The following is a 17,805-nucleotide window of genomic DNA, read 5'->3' as shown; positions in this document are numbered from 1 at the left end:
CTTTAAGCAAGGAAAATAAGACTTTATTATTTAAAATAAGGTATTTTAAAATTTAAATTTTATAAAATGATATAAAGTATAAGATCTCCAAACTCTATCATTTTCCCTCCAATTGTAAAAGACTTTTGTTTTAGAAAGATTATTTAAGGTGAATCAGTACAAGGTGCAGGCTATTGTAGCTATTGAAGTAGTCCAGGTAATGAGAAAATTTTCTTAGACTGAAAATTTAAGTTCCAAACTTTTCGATTAGATCTAATACCTAACCTAAGAAAAATATCCATAACTTTATCACTCTGCTCCTAAAATGTCTCCTAATTCATGTTAATGTAACAATTGATGATGTCAAAGAGCTAGTTGCTTTGGTTGATATAAAGGTTAGAAATAAATTATTCATAATCCAGGCAACCTGAATTCAGTATAATTAATAGTCCACAGGCTTTAGTAGTACATCAAGAACCTTAATCAGGGCAGGTCACCTGTGGGTTAGAAATAGGAAATGACAGATAAATTTAACATTATTTCAGTTATGAAATCATAGAGTTTAGAGCTGGAAGGAACTGAACAGATGAATTTAATTTCAAAAGATCAGTAATTTGAGGCCTATAAAAGCAATCAAATTGAAAAAAGTTTTAAAAAATGACCTCATTTCTGTATGCATATACATAATTTATATCAATGCATAAATATAATCTTATAAAATCTTAGTGTTCTTTTTTTTTCTTTCTACTTTCTCCCTTACACTCTTCCCCATCTCTGCACACATCAGGGTTCTTCTCTGCCAAATTCCCCTCTCCTAGGTAACCTTTGAGAAGAACCTGGGGTGTGTCCTTATCTATTTCTATACATGGCAGGTAGATACACTAAATAATGTTTTTAGTTAGTTATATTTTTGCATATGCATGCACATGCACAGAATGTTCTGGTCACAGTTAATTTACATAAAAAGAGGTAATATGTATACCTTTCAGAATCTTGCTTTACTCACGCAGTATCTCACAAAAATCTATAAAACATGATATAGTTCCAATTCCTTTTAAATGGCTATGTAATGTTTCATGGATGTACCATAATTTAGCTATTTATCTATTGGAGTGTGATAGAAACTTTTAATCACCTATATCCAGTTCTCTCTTTCAAGGCTCATGAGAAGATTACACTTCCTGTCCCACCTTGGTGAGGCTATGTGATAAGTTCTGGCCAATGGCTTTTAGATAGAAGTGATATGCATTAATTACTCCTGTGCCAGAGTATTTGCTTAAAAGCGTGAGGCCCTCTATCAAACTCTTCCTCCTGCTGTAGCAATTTGTGATGTTACAGATGATGAAACCTCTGTCATTTTAGGTCTGTGAGTGAGAATTACATGGAATAAAGTTCCTCCATGAACGTGCCATGGTTATGCAGTATGAATAAGAAATAAGTCTTTGTGGTGTTAAGCCTTTGAGAGTTTGGAGTTGTTTGTTACGGTTGCCATAACCTATCTTAACTGATATAATGAGAATTCTCTTTCTTTACAGTTTTCTGCACTATGAACAATGCTAATTTTAGTGCTTTTATTTCTATAGGATAAATTACTAATTTTGGAATTTGTAGGCCTATAGATATACACTAAGAATTTCGATAAATGTTGCTTAGGAGTGATAGCAAAATATGTAATCATTGGTATGGAAATATATAAAATGTATAAATCAGTATTTAAATGAAACTTAAAAATATGTTTTATGATAAAAATATATTCTACAAACTAAACATTTTCTTATAAAACTGTTAAGCAAGTGATATAAACTGTAGGGTACATCATTTAATTATTTTAATAATTTCCAAATTTTTTAATTTTTAAAAAGTATTACTATTATTTGCTTGATGTGGCTATCTGTGGTTAAAATAAGCCTCTGTCTGAACTATGAATTGTGAAAGTAAAATGCATTAATTTTTTTCCAATGGCTTTCTCAGTAAATCAATAATCATTAAATGACCTAGTCTCAATAAGTAGAGAATTTCTCTTTTCATCAACAATATTGTTCATAGTGCTGAATCTTTTCTCAACTTATATGAAATTAACAGCTATTAAATTAAAAGTTCTCTAGCCCTTGTAGTAGTATCTGAGATTTTTATATATTCTGTTTATCAGCTAAATCACAAATATAAATTATTGGATTATCATGTTTAATTAACTCAAAATGAATTCAGGCCAGACCACAGGTATGATGTGTCAGTTAAAAGTTTGAGGTTTGTTTGGCTGACTGAGTTTGGAATCCTAGCTTTGTGATTCAAGTTCTGAATAACCTCTGTGGCTCAGTAAAAAGATGATGACTATAACTAGAGAAAACAAGTTAATAGACATTTTGAAAGGTCTAGCACAAAGCAAGTGCTAAAACTCGTTAGTTTTCATTTTTATTAATAAAGTCAGTGTTATGAATTTCCATGGTAGGTGGGCTTTCAGTGAGTTTTAATGAATTTAATGACTTACTATGTGAAAATTCAACAAGGCCAGTTAAAAAAGAGGACCTGTATTCTAGGTCTCTAGCCCCAAATTGGCCCTGTGGACTCTCCATTCTCAGAAGCCTCCTTCCTGTCCTGGGAGTACCTGAAATGTCAACAGAACCCATACTGCCAGACTGGTGCTTGCAATAGTCTTTATTATTACCTACATACTTCTCTCAGGTTCTTTGCAAATTATTTAACTTGGAGGCTGCTGTTTCTACAAATGGACACATGTGGGCTATCCCAGGGCAACTCTGGCCAGTAATAGGAGGCCACAGTCTATGAAAGGCCAGATTGGTGTGGAGTATTGGTCTACTGGTTCCAGCTCCACTGATTAAGTGCTCTCTGCTTTGCTGAGGTCTGCGTCTGTATTGAAGGACTCAGGGAATGGTGTCTAGTGCATGGGAACCGAGGTGGATGGACCCAAGGATGGCCCTCTGGTAGTACTCATCTGTGGCACCTAGGGTCTAGAAAGGGAAATGAATGTGGCATGCTAGTTCCAGTAGCATTTTGTGGATTCCTTAGGATTTCTGTGTAGATGATCATATCATCTACGGATTAAGACTTTTTTACTTCTTCCTTTTCAATCTGTATGCTTTTTATTTCTTTTTTTCTTGCCTTATTGCATGGGCTAGTACTTCCAGTACAATACTGTATACAAATGGTGAGAGTGGGCATTCTCGCCTTTCCCCAATTATTTCACCATAAATATATTAGATATCTTTTATCAGGTTGAAAGAAGTTCATTCTATTACTAAGTTGCTTGAAATTTTATCAGGAATGAATGTTGAATTTCTCAGGCTTTTCTGCATATTTTGAAATGATCATATAGTATTTCATTTCTAGTCTGTTAACATGAATTACATTAATTTTTGAATGTTAAATCAACTTTTCATTCCTGAGATAAACCCCAGTTAGTCTTAATAAATGATTCTTTTTATATACTATTGGATTCTATTTGCTAAAATTTTTGTGAATAATTTTTGCACCTATGTTTTTGAGAGATGTTAGTGTCTAGGTTTTTTTTTTTTTTTTTTGGTACATGTTTTTGTTTGAGTTGCCTCAAGATAATGCTGGCCTTATAACATGAGTAGAGTAGTGTTCCCTCATTCTCAATTTTTACAAAGAGTTTGTGTCAAATTGATATTATTTCTTTCTTAAATATTTGATAGAATTCACCAGTGAAATCATCTGAGAGGGGAGTTTTCTTTGAAGTAATATACTTAATTATAAAATCAATTTATTTGATAAATATTTTGTTATTTAGAGTTTTTATTTCTCCTTGAGCCAGTTTGGGTAATTTGTGTCCTTCATGAAATGTGTCTTTTACTTTTAAGTGTATTGCCAATAAAATTGTTTATTATATTCTCTTATTATTTTAATGTTTATAGAATCTGTAGTGAGGGCTCTTTTTCATTCTTGATTTGGTGATTTGTGTCTCTCTTGATTGGTTTACTTAGAGGTTTGTGTATTTTATTGATCTTTTCCAGTAAAACTTTTGGTTTTTTTGACTTTTTTTATTGATTTTTATCTGTTTTCTATTTCTTTGATTTGTGTTCTCATTTATTTTTTCTTTATTTTGCTTAACTTGGGTTTAATATGCTTTTCTTTTATGGTAGAAGCATAAATAATTGATTTTAGATGTCTCTTGTTTTCTAGTATATACATTTAAGGCTATAAATTTTTCTCTAAGCACTACATTAGCTGCATCCCACAAATTTTCGATATGTTGTGTTTTCATTTATGTTCAGTTTTAAATAATTTCTGATTTCCCTTGTGATTTTTTTTTGAACCATTAAATGTTAAAAGCATGTTATTTAATTTCCAAATATTTGGAGATTTTCCAGATATCTTCTGTTGTTGATATTTAGTTTGATTCTGTTTTGGTCAGAACCTATACTCAGTATCATTAAACTCTTTTTAAATTTTTTAACACTTGTTTTATTACCCAGAATATAGTCTATCTTGGTGAATGTCTCATGTGCACTCATGTGCTTTCGTAAGAATGTATATTCTACTATTGGTGGGTGGAATGTTCTATATATGTCCATTAGTGTAAGTTAGTTTTCTATACCCTTCCTGATATTCTGTGTACTTATTTCAATTATTGAGAGAAAAGTGTTGAAATTTTCAACTATAATTGTAGAGTACCTATTTCTCTTTTTAACTGATCAGTTTTATATATTTTGAAGTTTATTTTTAGATGCATACACATTTACAATTGCTTTTTTGTTCTTGATAAATTTGCCCCTTTATCATTATAAAATGTCCTTTATTTATAGAATATATATTGCTCTGAAGTTTACTTTGACATTAATATAGCCACTACAGCTTTCTTTTAATCAATACTTGCATATATATTTTTCCACCCTTTTTTCATTCTATCTGTGTCTCTATATGTCAAATGGGTTACTTGTAGACAGAATATGATCAGTCTTGATTTTTAAAATCTGATCATTTTTGCTTTATAATTTGAATGTTTGAACAATTTACATTTAATGTAATTATTGATATCGTTAAGTTTAAGTTTACCATCTTGCCATTTGTTTTTTGTTTCATCTGTCCTTTGTTCCTTTTTTTCTCTGTTTTTATTTTATTTTGGATTACTTTAATATTTGCATGAATTCATTTTATCTTCACCATTGGATTTTTAAAAATAGACTTCATTTTTGAGAAGTTTTAAATTTACAACAAAATTGAGCGGAAAGTACAGAGATTTCCTATAAATACGTGCTCCTACACGTGCATAGCCTCCCTTCCTATTAACTTCCTGTACCAGAGTGGTGCAGTTGTTATAACTGATGAACCTTTATCAATACATCTTTATCAATACATCTAAAGTTTATAGTTTACATTAGGGTTCACTCTTAGTGTTGTACATTTTATGAGTTTTAACAAATGTAAATGACATGTGTCCATTATTATAGTATCATACAGAATATTTTCCCTTCCCTAAAAATCCTCTGTGCTCTGTCTATTCATCCCTCTCTACTTCAGTTCCTAGTAACTGCTGATTTTTTTACTGTCTCTGTAGTTTTGCCTTTCCATCATATCATATAGTTGGAATCATACAGTATTTAGTCTTTCCAAATTGGCTTCTTTCACTTAGTAATATGCACTTAAGTTTAGCACTGAATAACATTTTGTTGTCTGGATATACCACCAGACACCATTTACCCTTTTACCTCCTGAAGGATATTTGGTTGTTTTCAAATTTTGGCAATTACAAATTAAGTTATAAACATTCATGTGTACATTTCTGTATGGATATAAATTTTCAGTTCCTTTTGGTATATAACAAGGAGCATGATTGCTGTATCTTATGGTATGAGTATATTTAGTTTTGTCAGAAATTGTCTTCAAAATGGCCGCACCATTTTGCATTTCCACCAGCAATGAATAAGAGTTCCTCTTGTTCCACGTTCTCGCCAGCATTTGGTGTCGTCAGTGTTCAGATTCTGGCCATTCTAATAGATAATTAGTGGTATCTCAGTGTTGTTTTAATTTGCAATTCCCTGATGACATATGATATGGAGAATCTTTTCGTATGCTTATTTGCTATCTGTCGTCTTTGGTGAGATATCTGTTCAGGCTTTTTGTCCATTTTAAAATCAGGTTGTTCATTTTTTATTGTCAAGTTTTAAGAGTTCTTTGTATATTTTGAATAATAATCCTTTATCTGACATGTCTTTTGCAAATATTTTCTCCAAGTCTGTGTCTTCTCATTCTTTTGATACTCTTGGCTTTTAATTATTCTTTTATTTTTAGTGGTAACACTAGGATTTTCAACATACATCTTTAATTTATCATAGTTTGCCTTCAAATGCTATTATGGCCCTTCATATATAGCATAAGAACATTACAGAAATATATTTCCATTTCCCATTTCTGTCCTTTGTTCTGTTCTTGACATAAAGTTTACTTCTACATGTGTTATAAACCCCCAATACAGTGTTTATTATTTTTGCTTTAAGTTGTTAGTTGTCATTTTTAAACTTATGTGAAATTCACATAACAACATTAAGCATTTTAAAGTGAACAATTCTTTGGTATTTAATACATTCACAATGTTGTGCAAGCACTACTTTTATCTGGTTTCAAATCATTTTCCTCACCCCAAAAGGAAATTCTGTACTCATTAAGTTGTTCTTCCCCATTTTCTATTGCCCCCCAACCCAGGATAACTACCAGTCCATTTTCTGTCTCTATGGGCTTACCTATTCTGTATGTTTCAAATGAATGGAATCAAATCTTATGTGATGTTTTGTGTCTTGCTTCTTTCACTTCAGTTTTTTTTTACACACATGTAGTGAAGAAAGTTATCTGCATTATTAGGTTTATTATTTCTTGGTTATCTCAGATTAATTTGCTAACAGAACTTTTATTGATTTTTGCATGTAACAAAACTGTGAACTTCTTTTAAAAATAAAAAGTATACTAAACAAAGATGAGAAACGTTAAAATAATTTTTCGTGAGATTAATAAAATTGCTGGGAAATGGTTACATGTGTTATTGTGAGTACAGTTAATACTGCTCATGTTATGCAGCCAGAGGAATAATATCTAATTACCAAGAGGTTATATAAAATAACACAAATAGAATGAATTATATTATGCTAAGGGATAGAGAAATAAGTTTTGATATGCAGGAAAGAATGCTTGATACTGATCTGACTTTATAGCACTATGAATTTTATTGAAGAAGATGTTAGCAATTCCTATTAACATTTATATATGACCTTAATTTTAAAAATGTTTTGAAATGGAAAAAGCTTTTGTAAATTCATATCAATGTGGAATATTAGGGGCTTTAACCTGTTCCCAAAAGAGAGAAATAAATTGACATAATTTTTATACATATTCAATCAATCTTGTCTCTCTACTTGAAAGCTTCAAGATAATAAAATGATCAACATGCACATTAGGTCCAACTCTACTTGCTATCAATTATCTGTATTGTTAAGAAAATAACACTGAAAGGAGTTTAATAAACAAACATATTTTATTTCAAAAGGCAGTCTATTCTAATGTGATACATACAGATAACTCAGACTTCAGATGAATACACTGATTTTTAAAAATATGTCTGTTGCACAGAGTTTTAGGATTTCATGGAAGTAGAGCATCTTGCAAGCTAGAAGAGTTACTCATGTTTTGCGGAGGGTAAAATATTAAGTCTTATTTATGTTCCAATGCCACTCTTTCGTTTAGCTAATTGAAGATTGAGGCTTTTTTCTTTGAAAATGAGTTAAAATTTTAATGCAGTAAAAAGCATAATAGGAAATTTGAATTTTAATCTAGCATTTCTGTAACTATCTATGGAACATCAGAGCAGTTAACAACCTCTCCATGTATCTAATTATAAACTCTGGAAATAGCACCTGTATGTCCACTTATTTATGCATTCAGTAAATATTCATTGAACATCCGATATATGAAATAGACTGGTTTGACCAAGACAGGTAAGCCCCTTCATTTATAATGCTTACATTCTAGTTGGAAGGAGAGAAACAGAATAAACATGTAAACAAATAATATAATACCAGAAAGTTATAAGTGTTATGAGGAAAATATGAGATGGTGGGATAAAAAGTGACAAGGGTAGATTTAATGGTCAAAGACTGCTCTGAGGAAATAATTTTTAAGCTGTGATGATGAGGAAGCCATTTTGAGATCTGGTGAAAGGGTTTTCATAATGAACGAATTACAAATGCAAAAGCCCTGTTGCAAGAACAAGCTTAAAATGTTCGGGGAACAGAGAAAGTGATGGTGGAGTGAGAGAGTGGTATGACATGATGTTAGAGAAGTAGATACAGATCAATTCTACCTACTGGATTTTCAAAAATACCTTTGTTGAGGTATAATTGACATACAATAAGTTGCCTGTATTATTTTCTGAGGGCTGCCATAATGGATGAAATTGTGTCTTAATTTCTCTTTCTGATAGTTTGTGGTTGGTATATAGAAGTGCCACAGATTTTTTTTTTACATTAACTTTGTATCCTGCGACAATACTGAATTTATTTATTAATTCTAACAGGTTTTTTGTTGTTGTTGTCTTTAGGGTTTTCTATATATAGTATCATGTCATCTGCAAACAGTGGTAGTTCTGCTGCTTCCTTTCTGATTTGGATATCTTTTTATTCTTTTTCCTGCCTAACTTCTCCGGCTAGGTCTTCCCATACTATGTTGAATAAGAGTATTGAGAGTGGACATCCTTATTGTTTAACTCAGAGGAAAAGCTTTCAGCTTTTCATCATTGAGTGTGATGTTAGCTGTGGGTTGTCATATATGGCTATTATTATGTTGAGGTATGTTCTCTCTATAACCAATTTGTTGAGAGTTTTTATCATAACAGGATGTTGAAAAATTTCAAAAACTTTTCCTTTGTTGAGATGATCATATGATTTTTTCCCTTCCTTTTGTCGATGTGGTGTATCAGCATTGATTAATCTGCAGATGTCGAACCATCCTTGCATCCTTGGAATAAATTCCACTTGATCATGGTGTATGATTCATTTAATGTATTGTTGAATTTGATTTGCCAATATTTTGTTGAGAATTTTTACATCTATGTTCATCAAAGATATTAGCCTGTAGTTGTGTGTGTGTGTGTGTGTATGGCATTCATGTCTGGTTTTAATATCAGGGTAATGCCAGCCTTGTAAAATGAGTTTGGAAGTGTTCCCTGCTCGTCAATTTGTTGGAAGAGTTTGAGAAGGGTAGATTTTAAATCTTTGAATGTGTGGTTGAATTCACCAGTGTGGCCCTGTTTGTTGGAAGATTTTTGATTAGTGATTCTTTCTTTTCACTAGTAATCAGTCTATTCCGATTTTCTATTTCTTCATAACTCACACTTGGAAGGTTGTATATTTCTGGAAATTTAGCCATTTATTTGTCTAGGATGTCTGATTTTTTGGCCTTTAATTGTTCATAGTAGTCTCTTATGATCTTTTGTATTTCTGTGGTTTCAGTTGTAATGTCTCCTCTTTCATTTCTGATTTTATTTTAATCTTCCCTCTTGGTAAATCTAGCTAAGGGTTTGTCAATTTTATTTATTTATTCAAACATTGAACTCTTAGTTTTATTGATATTTTCTATTGTGTTTTTAGTCTCTTTCTGCTCTGATCTTTCCTTTTTTCTACTAATTTTGGGCTTTATTTAGTCTTTTTATAGTTCCTTTAGTTGTAAAGTTAGGTTGTTTACTAGAGATTTTTTTAATTCATGAGATAGGCCTGTGTTTTGCTATGAATGGCCCTCTTTGGACCACCTTTGCTGCATCCCATAGATTTTAGTATGTTATGTTTCTGTTTTCCTTTGTCTGTAGGTATTTTTAACTTCTCCTTTGATATCTTCAATGACCCATTGGTTGTTCAGTAGTATGTTGTTTAATCTTCACTTTTTTTGTGTGTGTTTTTTTTTTCCAGTTATTTTTCTCATAATTGATTTTTGCTTTCATTCCATTGTGTTTGGAAAAGATGCATGATATATTTCAGTCATCTTGAATTGATTGAGACTTGTTTTTTGGTCTAATATATGAGACATTCTGAACAATGTCCCATGTGCACTTGAGAAGAATTTATAATCTGCTGCTTTGGATCGAATGTTCCTTGTATGTCTATTAAGTGCATCTACATTTGGTCTAATGTGTCGTTTAAGGCCCATGTTTCCTCACTGATTTTCTGGATGATCTATCCATTGATGTAAGTGCAGTATTAAAGTCTCCTACTATTATTGTAATGCTGTCAATTTCTCCTTTGATTTTGTTAATATTTGCTTTGTATGTTTTGGTGCTTTTGTATTGAGTGTATATATATTTATAAATGTTTATATCTTCTTGCTAGATTTACCCTTTTATCATTATGTAATGCTCTTCTTCATTTTTTATTACAGCCTTTATTTTAAAGTCTATTTTGTCTGAGTATCACTACACTAGCTTTCTTTGTGTTTCCATTTGCATGGAACATCTTTCTGTATCCCCTCTCTTTCTGAAATGAATCTCTTGTAGCCAGCATATAGATGGGTCTTGTTTCTTATCCATTCAGCCATTCTATATTTTTGATTGGAGAATTTAGTCCATTTATATTTAAAGTAATTATTGATAGGTATGTACTTATTGTCATTTTGTTCATTGTTTTCTGGCTGTTTTTGTAGTTTCTCTCTGTTGCTTTCTTATTCTCTTTCTCTCTTCCCTTGTATTTCTTGTGCTTTGATGGCTTTTTTTTTTTTTAGCATTAGGTTTTTATTTCTTTTTCGTTTTCTTTTATGTATTTGCTATAATTTTTGCTTTGTAGTTACCATGAGGTTCATATGTAACATCCCATGTATATAATGGTTTGTTTTATATTGATATCAACTTAAATTTGAGCATCTTTCAAAACTTTACATTTGTACTCCCACTCTCCCATCTGCTACATATTACATTTTTGATGTCAATTTACATCTTTTTATTTTATGCATCCCCTAACTAGTTTTAGTTAACTTTGCTACTTTTGTCTTTTAACCTTCCTACTTTATAAATGATCTATTTATTACTTTTACTATACATTTACTTTTACCAGTGAGATTTTTACTTTTGTATGTTTTCTTGTTATTAATTTGTGTCATTTCTTTTCAGCTTAAAGAAGTCCCTTTGACATCTCTTATAAGGCTGACTTAGTGGCGATGAACTCCTTTAGCTTTTGTGGGCCTGGAAAACTCTTAATCTCTCCTTCCATTTTTAATGATAATCTTGCCATGTAGACAATTGTAGGTTTGAAGTTTTCCTTTCATTACTTTGGATATGTTATGTGAGAGATGGGAAAGGTGAAACTAGAGATATAAAATAGATTTTGGAAAACTTTGTAAATAATATTAAAAAGTTTGGACTTTTTTCTGAGGGCAATGGGAAATTCTCTGAACTTTTGGCATATTTTGTTATAGTGAGGAAAATGTATTGAAAGGAGTAATATTGATTTAATAACTATGGAGATGGAGAAAACTATGTTGGTTTTAAAAAATTCAACAATTATTTATTCATGTACTCCCTTAGCCATTTAGGTATTCAACAAATATAATGACTGCCTACTATGTACTAGGTATTGTGACTAAATGTTTCTTAAATAAATAAATGTTGAATTATTTTAAATTAGTTATCATTTATTGAACACTTATTATATATCAGATACTGTTAAGTGCTCTACATAAATAAGGATGTTACCTTTAAGTAGATGAAGAAACTGAAGTAGAGAGAGCTCAAGCATATCAATGTCATATAGCTGGTAAATGGCAGAGACAGGATTTGACTTCAGATCAGTTTGACATCTTATTGGATTTGGTCATTCACTTAAATTACTATTGTTTTACACGTAAATTTTATTTATTTATTTTAATCTAAAGAAAAACAACAAAATATGTGAACTAATTAACTTTTTTGGTTTTAATCAGCAACATATATGCCAGTTATCCTGGATTTCCATAAAGAAGTTGTCTTTGCTTTGTAGATGAGTAATAATTTTATATATCTCTAAATGAGTACTTTGGTAAAATTTGGGGCACTCAAGCCCCAAATAAATTTTCATTCCCATGTCTTACTTAGATAATAAGATTTTTTCCCTTCTGTGTATATCCTTTGTTAATATTTATTAAAAGGGTAATTTTATTTTGAAATAGGAGAGAGGGGAATTTATGCTGCAAAAATATCAGTTTCCAGAGGAAGATGTTGTAAAATTGTTTATCTAAACACCTTTCATTTGGGGTTCAGTATGAATTTTCAATAGACGTTTTTCAGATAAGGAAGCAGTAATTCAAACGCAATTATACAAACAAGAAGATCAGAGAGGAATTATCCTAGAGAATATAAAATGGACCAAGAGCTCTTCGTCTGAGTCGTTGCAGCATCGGCTCACCAATGCAAAGAAAGGTAGGTGTCTATGCTGAGAAGGCTTTGTGAAAGGGATGTGCTTATTCTAAGTTTTTTCACTTTCACCATTTTAGCATTTATTCAAAAATGGCAAAAGCTGAGTGGTAATTTGTTCAGATAGGCTCTGAGAATTTTAATTATTGTTCCCCAAAAGTTCAATGTTGAATGAAGTTGAGTGAACTACATACACGAGGCTAAGAAAAAAATTTCATTGACTTGAAGAGGAAAAACTGGTCATTTCCCTGATGAAAGCTGATCGATGTTCATGGTTTTCCTATTTACATTTTGGTTTAAATATTTTTGTCAATAGGATAATCTGTTTATTAAATCCTCTTTACTAATTACTAATAATTATCTTTGATGACAATATCTTTTTGGGAAAACTTAAATTCAATTTTGAGTACCTGCAGGTGTAATTTACTCTGTGTTATTTTAGTTATTTAATAGCTAAACTACCTTGGGTGGTATCTGCAGCACATACCTGCCTTATAGTACAGTTTGCTCTCTAGAAAAATGTATTGCTTTAGTAAGTTTCCTGGATTGTTTATAGGGTGGGCAATTAATTCTTTTCATAGTATAGTAAGGGATTTGGAGAGAAAGGATTGGTGAAGGAAATTAGCAGAGCAGAGAAAAATGTGGTTTTTAAGAATGAAGGTAGTGAGAGCAAAAAAAAAAAAAAGAAAGAAAAAAGAGAGAGCAAAGGAGGAATAAGAGTCAAAAGAAAAAAACTGTCTTACAATAAGGAAAAACATTGAAAGTGTAGACATATATGGTTATGACACTGGAAAAGTTATTTAGGTCCTGAAGTCACGCCTTCTGTGTTTAGCTGTTCATTAATAATTTAGAGGCAATTACATTGCAGAGGTGAGAATCCAGGTGATAAAAGAAAAATCGTGGCAGATCGTGTACGCACGGTTGCATCGTCTTCTGTAGCATTCCAAGTACTTCACGTGTATTGTTTTATTCTTTTTTATGAATTTTGGAAGGGGCAAGTAGAAAAATGAAGGTACAAAGATATTAAGTTGCTCATTTACACACAATTACAACGAAATCTGGAAGCAGAATTCTAGGTCAGTTAACTTTTAGACAAGGAGTCTGACACTAATTTATCACATGGAACCATGACTGTGCTGAAAAGGCCTTCCTGATCATCTTCTGGTTCTGAGCTCTCCTTTTCTAGATGAGGAAATTGAGGCCCAGAAAGATCCTGTGGATGAAGTTTTACTAGTTGCAAAAAAGGAGAAAAAATAATTCTTACTTCCTTTACATTCTCAAAGTTATACAGCTACTTTGCTGATAATTTAGCACTTTTAATTTTTTCTTTTGTTAGTTTAGAGTTTCACATTTATAAAAGGAACTTTGAAAAAAATATAGTGTTCATAATGAACATGACAAAAAATGCACAGAAGTTCCAGAACATTTTTTCATCCTACAATTTAAAAACAGATCAGGCATGCTTGTCCCTTTCTGTTTTGCAGATGGGGAAATAAGGACCAGATAGATTAAATACTTTAGTTGATTTCTCATAGATCCATAGGAGATCTTGAAATAAAATTCTTGAATGCAGTTTTCATTTTTTCTTATAAGTTAATTGAAGCCAAAATTCTGGTTAACTGAGTCTATGAAATTTCAGTTAATAGAGGTCTTAATGTATGCAGCTTAAAGATATTATTGGGATATAACTGACAGATTTGAGAAAAATCTTGATACATATTGGATGATTGAATTATAATTAATTTAATAGAATAAGCAAAAAGTTTGCGTTCAAAGATAATAACACTACTTCATTAAAATGTGTATTTTCTTTTCTGACAATGATACTTGAGAAGGAAAAAAAATCCAAATATACCTAGCAAACATTACAATATTTGTATGATAAAAAAATCTTAATCTTTGAAGTGATCAACTTACATTCAAACATCTGAAACTTGATTACTCACTCTCAGTAGCAGAACTAAGATAATTATGTCATAACATTATCCAGATCATTATGATGCCCAGTTGATACTGAACAAACTCTCCCATCAGACTCTATTGAGATACATGTTCTCCTTCTGCCTGAGGCACAGTGGACCCTCTGGCGTCTTCTCTGTAGCCAAAATGTGTATTATTTCCCAGTAGATCCGCCATCCTTAGCTGTATTACTCCCATTGTGTCAACTTATGCTTTTCACATCTGTAATCTTTTTAAGATAATGAGTTCATAACATCTTCTGAATAACGTAATTTTTTAATTTGTCCAATTTTACTTCTTTCAGCTTTAAAATAACAGCCTAAGAGTGGAGAAGGTAGGGTTTCTAGATTTCTGGGTTAGCTCCGTAATACCAATGGTAATTTTAGTTGATCTTTTCTGGATTTCCGTAGCTTCATCTTGTCTTCCTTGTCAGGCAATGGGTAAGATTATATGTAAGATTATTTGCACTGAGATGGTAATGAAGTTTGATTACACATTTCCTTGGTTTCTTTGCCTTTCCTTTCTGATTATGACTGGTTTGCTGGCCTTTTAAGCTATTGAACCAACGTTTTTAAAAAACTACAGTTCTAAGAAAGCTCTTACTGGAGCCTAAATGTTATGATCATAGAGGCAGGGATTCGGATTATTTTCATTGAATGAATTGTTTTACACTTAGTTGACATATGTATCTCTGCCACTTTTTTGTTGTAGTGGTTCAGGCTTGCCGCTTCACTGCCCTATAGAGCTAAGTGGTACTTGCAAGCACGATCTTCACTATGTGAGCCCTTACACAAATGTGTGGGGTTTGGGGGTCACAGGCACATCTAAGTGTATCAAGAAAGGTTATTGAGAGTATTAACTATGCAAAAACACCTAATATAGGGCCTAGGACACAGTAGGCATTCAATAAATATACATATATGTATGTATATATATTTATATAGGTATTACTATATATATATATTTTTATCTCTTTCCAAATATCCCTTTTGAATGTCCTAAAGGATATATCTAACAGATTCTTTAATTTTATCTTTGGTTTAGCATGAGTGCTCTCTTCCTGATATCCATGCTTTTTGGCCTTGCATTTGGGCAAGCAACGTCTTTCTGTATTCCAACTGAGTATATGATGCATGTCGAAAGGAAAGAATGTGCTTATTGCCTCTCTGTCAACACAACCATCTGTGCTGGATATTGTATGACACGGGTATGTAGTTCATCTCACTTATTTTAGTTGTAAATTAGATAAACCTAGACTCAATTCCTTTCTATCCAGAAAGGAGGAATTGAGATAAGCCACAACCTCATTTCCCAAATCTAATGGTTACTGGCTTCTTAGAGGTTGAGTGCACAGGTTACAATATCATGTGGATCTACTTGGCATAATGGGGTACAGATAATTTTATAACAGTTTACTTCCAAACTTTATTTAAACCTTATATTATTCCCATGATCAGGGGTAAAAGGGGATGTTTGCCACTTTTGTCTCTATGGGGTTCAGTGAGGATGTGTTAAGTTGGCATTGGGGAATGGGACTATTCCCCAATGGGAATCTTCCTCCATTCCTATTTATGACAAAGGAATATAAGTGAATTAATTTTTATTTGTTTCCATTATCCATATATATTTTAAAGTCCTATCACACTCTTTTTTCTGTTCTTTCCTCAGGATATCAATGGCAAGCTGTTTCTCCCCAAATATGCTCTGTCTCAGGATGTTTGTACATATAGAGACTTTATGTACAAGACTGTAGAAATACCAGGATGCCCCCGCCATGTTATTCCGTATTTTTCCTATCCTGTAGCTGTAAGCTGTAAGTGTGGCAAGTGTAATACTGATTATAGTGACTGTATACATGAGGCCATCAAGACAAACTACTGCACCAAACCACAGAAGTCCTATGTGGTGGGATTTTCTATCTGATTTCAATAGCAATGTAATTTGCAATTCAATTAAATGTGTTTATCTGGAATAAAACTAATAACATATCAATATACTTCACAACACATCGTGTACATTTTGAGTATTATTTTATCCATACCCATACCCGTGCATGCATTAGAGAGCTTAGGGGCTTGAGAAGATAAGATGACTGGAAAAGCCTTTCGCGCTCATACGAAGGATGGTTGCCCTATGAGAGAGCAGTGTGCGGGTAAAATGGAGAATAGGAACATGAAATATTAATGGAAGCCAGCCTTGAGCAAGCTCCCTAACAGAGGGCTGTGAAGTTTGTCTTGACATAGAAAATGAACATAGGAATACTACAGAGCTATAAGGAAGGGGTAAAGTAATCTGCAGCTGAAGGAACACTTGGCATTAGGGTACCCATTAGGTCTGAACACTAGACTTTTCACTCATGAATTAAGTATTATCTGCATTTGATATATAGTTTTCAGAGGGGATATTATATTCCTGCAGCTTTAAGTGTTCATGTTATCAAGTGATATGAGAACCCAAAGCCCCAAAGTAATAGATGGAGAACCTGCTATTATCAACTTCCAAAGTACTGGAGTGGAGATGGAGAGTAAGGAATATGGGAAATCTGCAATAGAGTACTTTATCCTGGTCGTTCAAATGTTTACCAAAACTCATTAAATACTGTGTTCTATTCTAAGAACTATTCTCTTTAATTTAATTACTCTGGTGGTCTGACTGACTCATGAAAGTTATACCCCCAAAGCCTAGAAAAGAGGCCACGATCGTTTTACATGTAGAAGTCTAAATCCTTTGTAGTCCTTCAAGTAATAGGAGACAGGTTCCAGCATTTATACCAAAAGCAACTTGTGTTGTTTCGGCTTTCGATGTCATGAAATACTAGTATGATTTTGGAAGATTATAGAGATAGGGGAAGAGTGCTAAGGGATTTAATAGAGTAGAATGATCCTAAATTGTAATATAAACCTTCATTAATATTGAAACCCTGTTGCCTGGTAAATGTGCTTGGTAAGCGGCTATTTATTTTTCTCTTTCTTCCTTAGGTACTCTTTAATGAGAGTAGGTTTCAACAGATATGTGAAGTGAGACAGGCCTCGTACCCTGCAGACTTGACCTCAGAAAGATGATTTATCCTGTATTTGTTCATTTCTCGTCATCCAAACTGTTCCCATCAGGGTGAAAATCAATTGTCAGCAGGGCTAGTTGGCTTCGCTATATCCTGGTTGCATCCAACTGGGCATTTTGCCTGTGTGCTGTCAGTTCCCCAGTGGGTGGTGAGGTGGTATAGATGGATTAGTATCAAGCACACGCTCTGCCAATGGAGAGGGAATGGTTTATATATGATGTCAGGAATTTACATTATTTTTACCTTAATATCTGAAGTTGATATTAGCAGGGTCTCCGAATATTAATCTGGGGCTTTTGGTTCTCACGTTACTTGATAACATGGACACTTAAAGCTGCAGGATTATAATATCTTCTCTGAAAATTGTCTATCAAACACGGATATTTGATTATTGAATAAAAATTCTAAT

General features: G+C 32.4%; 1 protein-coding gene across 1 annotated transcript; it reads left to right on the top strand.

Annotated features, from left to right (window-relative positions):
- The first annotated feature begins 12,360 nt into the window (after positions 1 to 12,360).
- On the top strand, positions 12,361 to 16,319 carry TSHB (thyroid stimulating hormone beta). The gene is made up of 3 exons (XM_011366601.1): positions 12,361 to 12,382; positions 15,380 to 15,542; positions 16,004 to 16,319. Exons 2-3 carry the CDS (start codon positions 15,381 to 15,383, stop codon positions 16,256 to 16,258), a joined length of 417 nt encoding a protein of 138 aa, XP_011364903.1. The 5' UTR covers positions 12,361 to 12,382; position 15,380; the 3' UTR covers positions 16,259 to 16,319.
- The last annotated feature ends 1,486 nt before the right edge of the window (positions 16,320 to 17,805 follow it).

The sequence above is a fragment of the Pteropus vampyrus genome, unplaced genomic scaffold (genome assembly GCF_000151845.1).
Source record: "Pteropus vampyrus isolate Shadow unplaced genomic scaffold, Pvam_2.0 Scaffold6, whole genome shotgun sequence".
Taxonomy (NCBI): domain Eukaryota; kingdom Metazoa; phylum Chordata; class Mammalia; order Chiroptera; family Pteropodidae; genus Pteropus; species Pteropus vampyrus.
The sequence above is the reverse complement of the archived record's forward strand: the minus strand, read 5'-3'. Positions and strand labels throughout refer to the sequence as shown.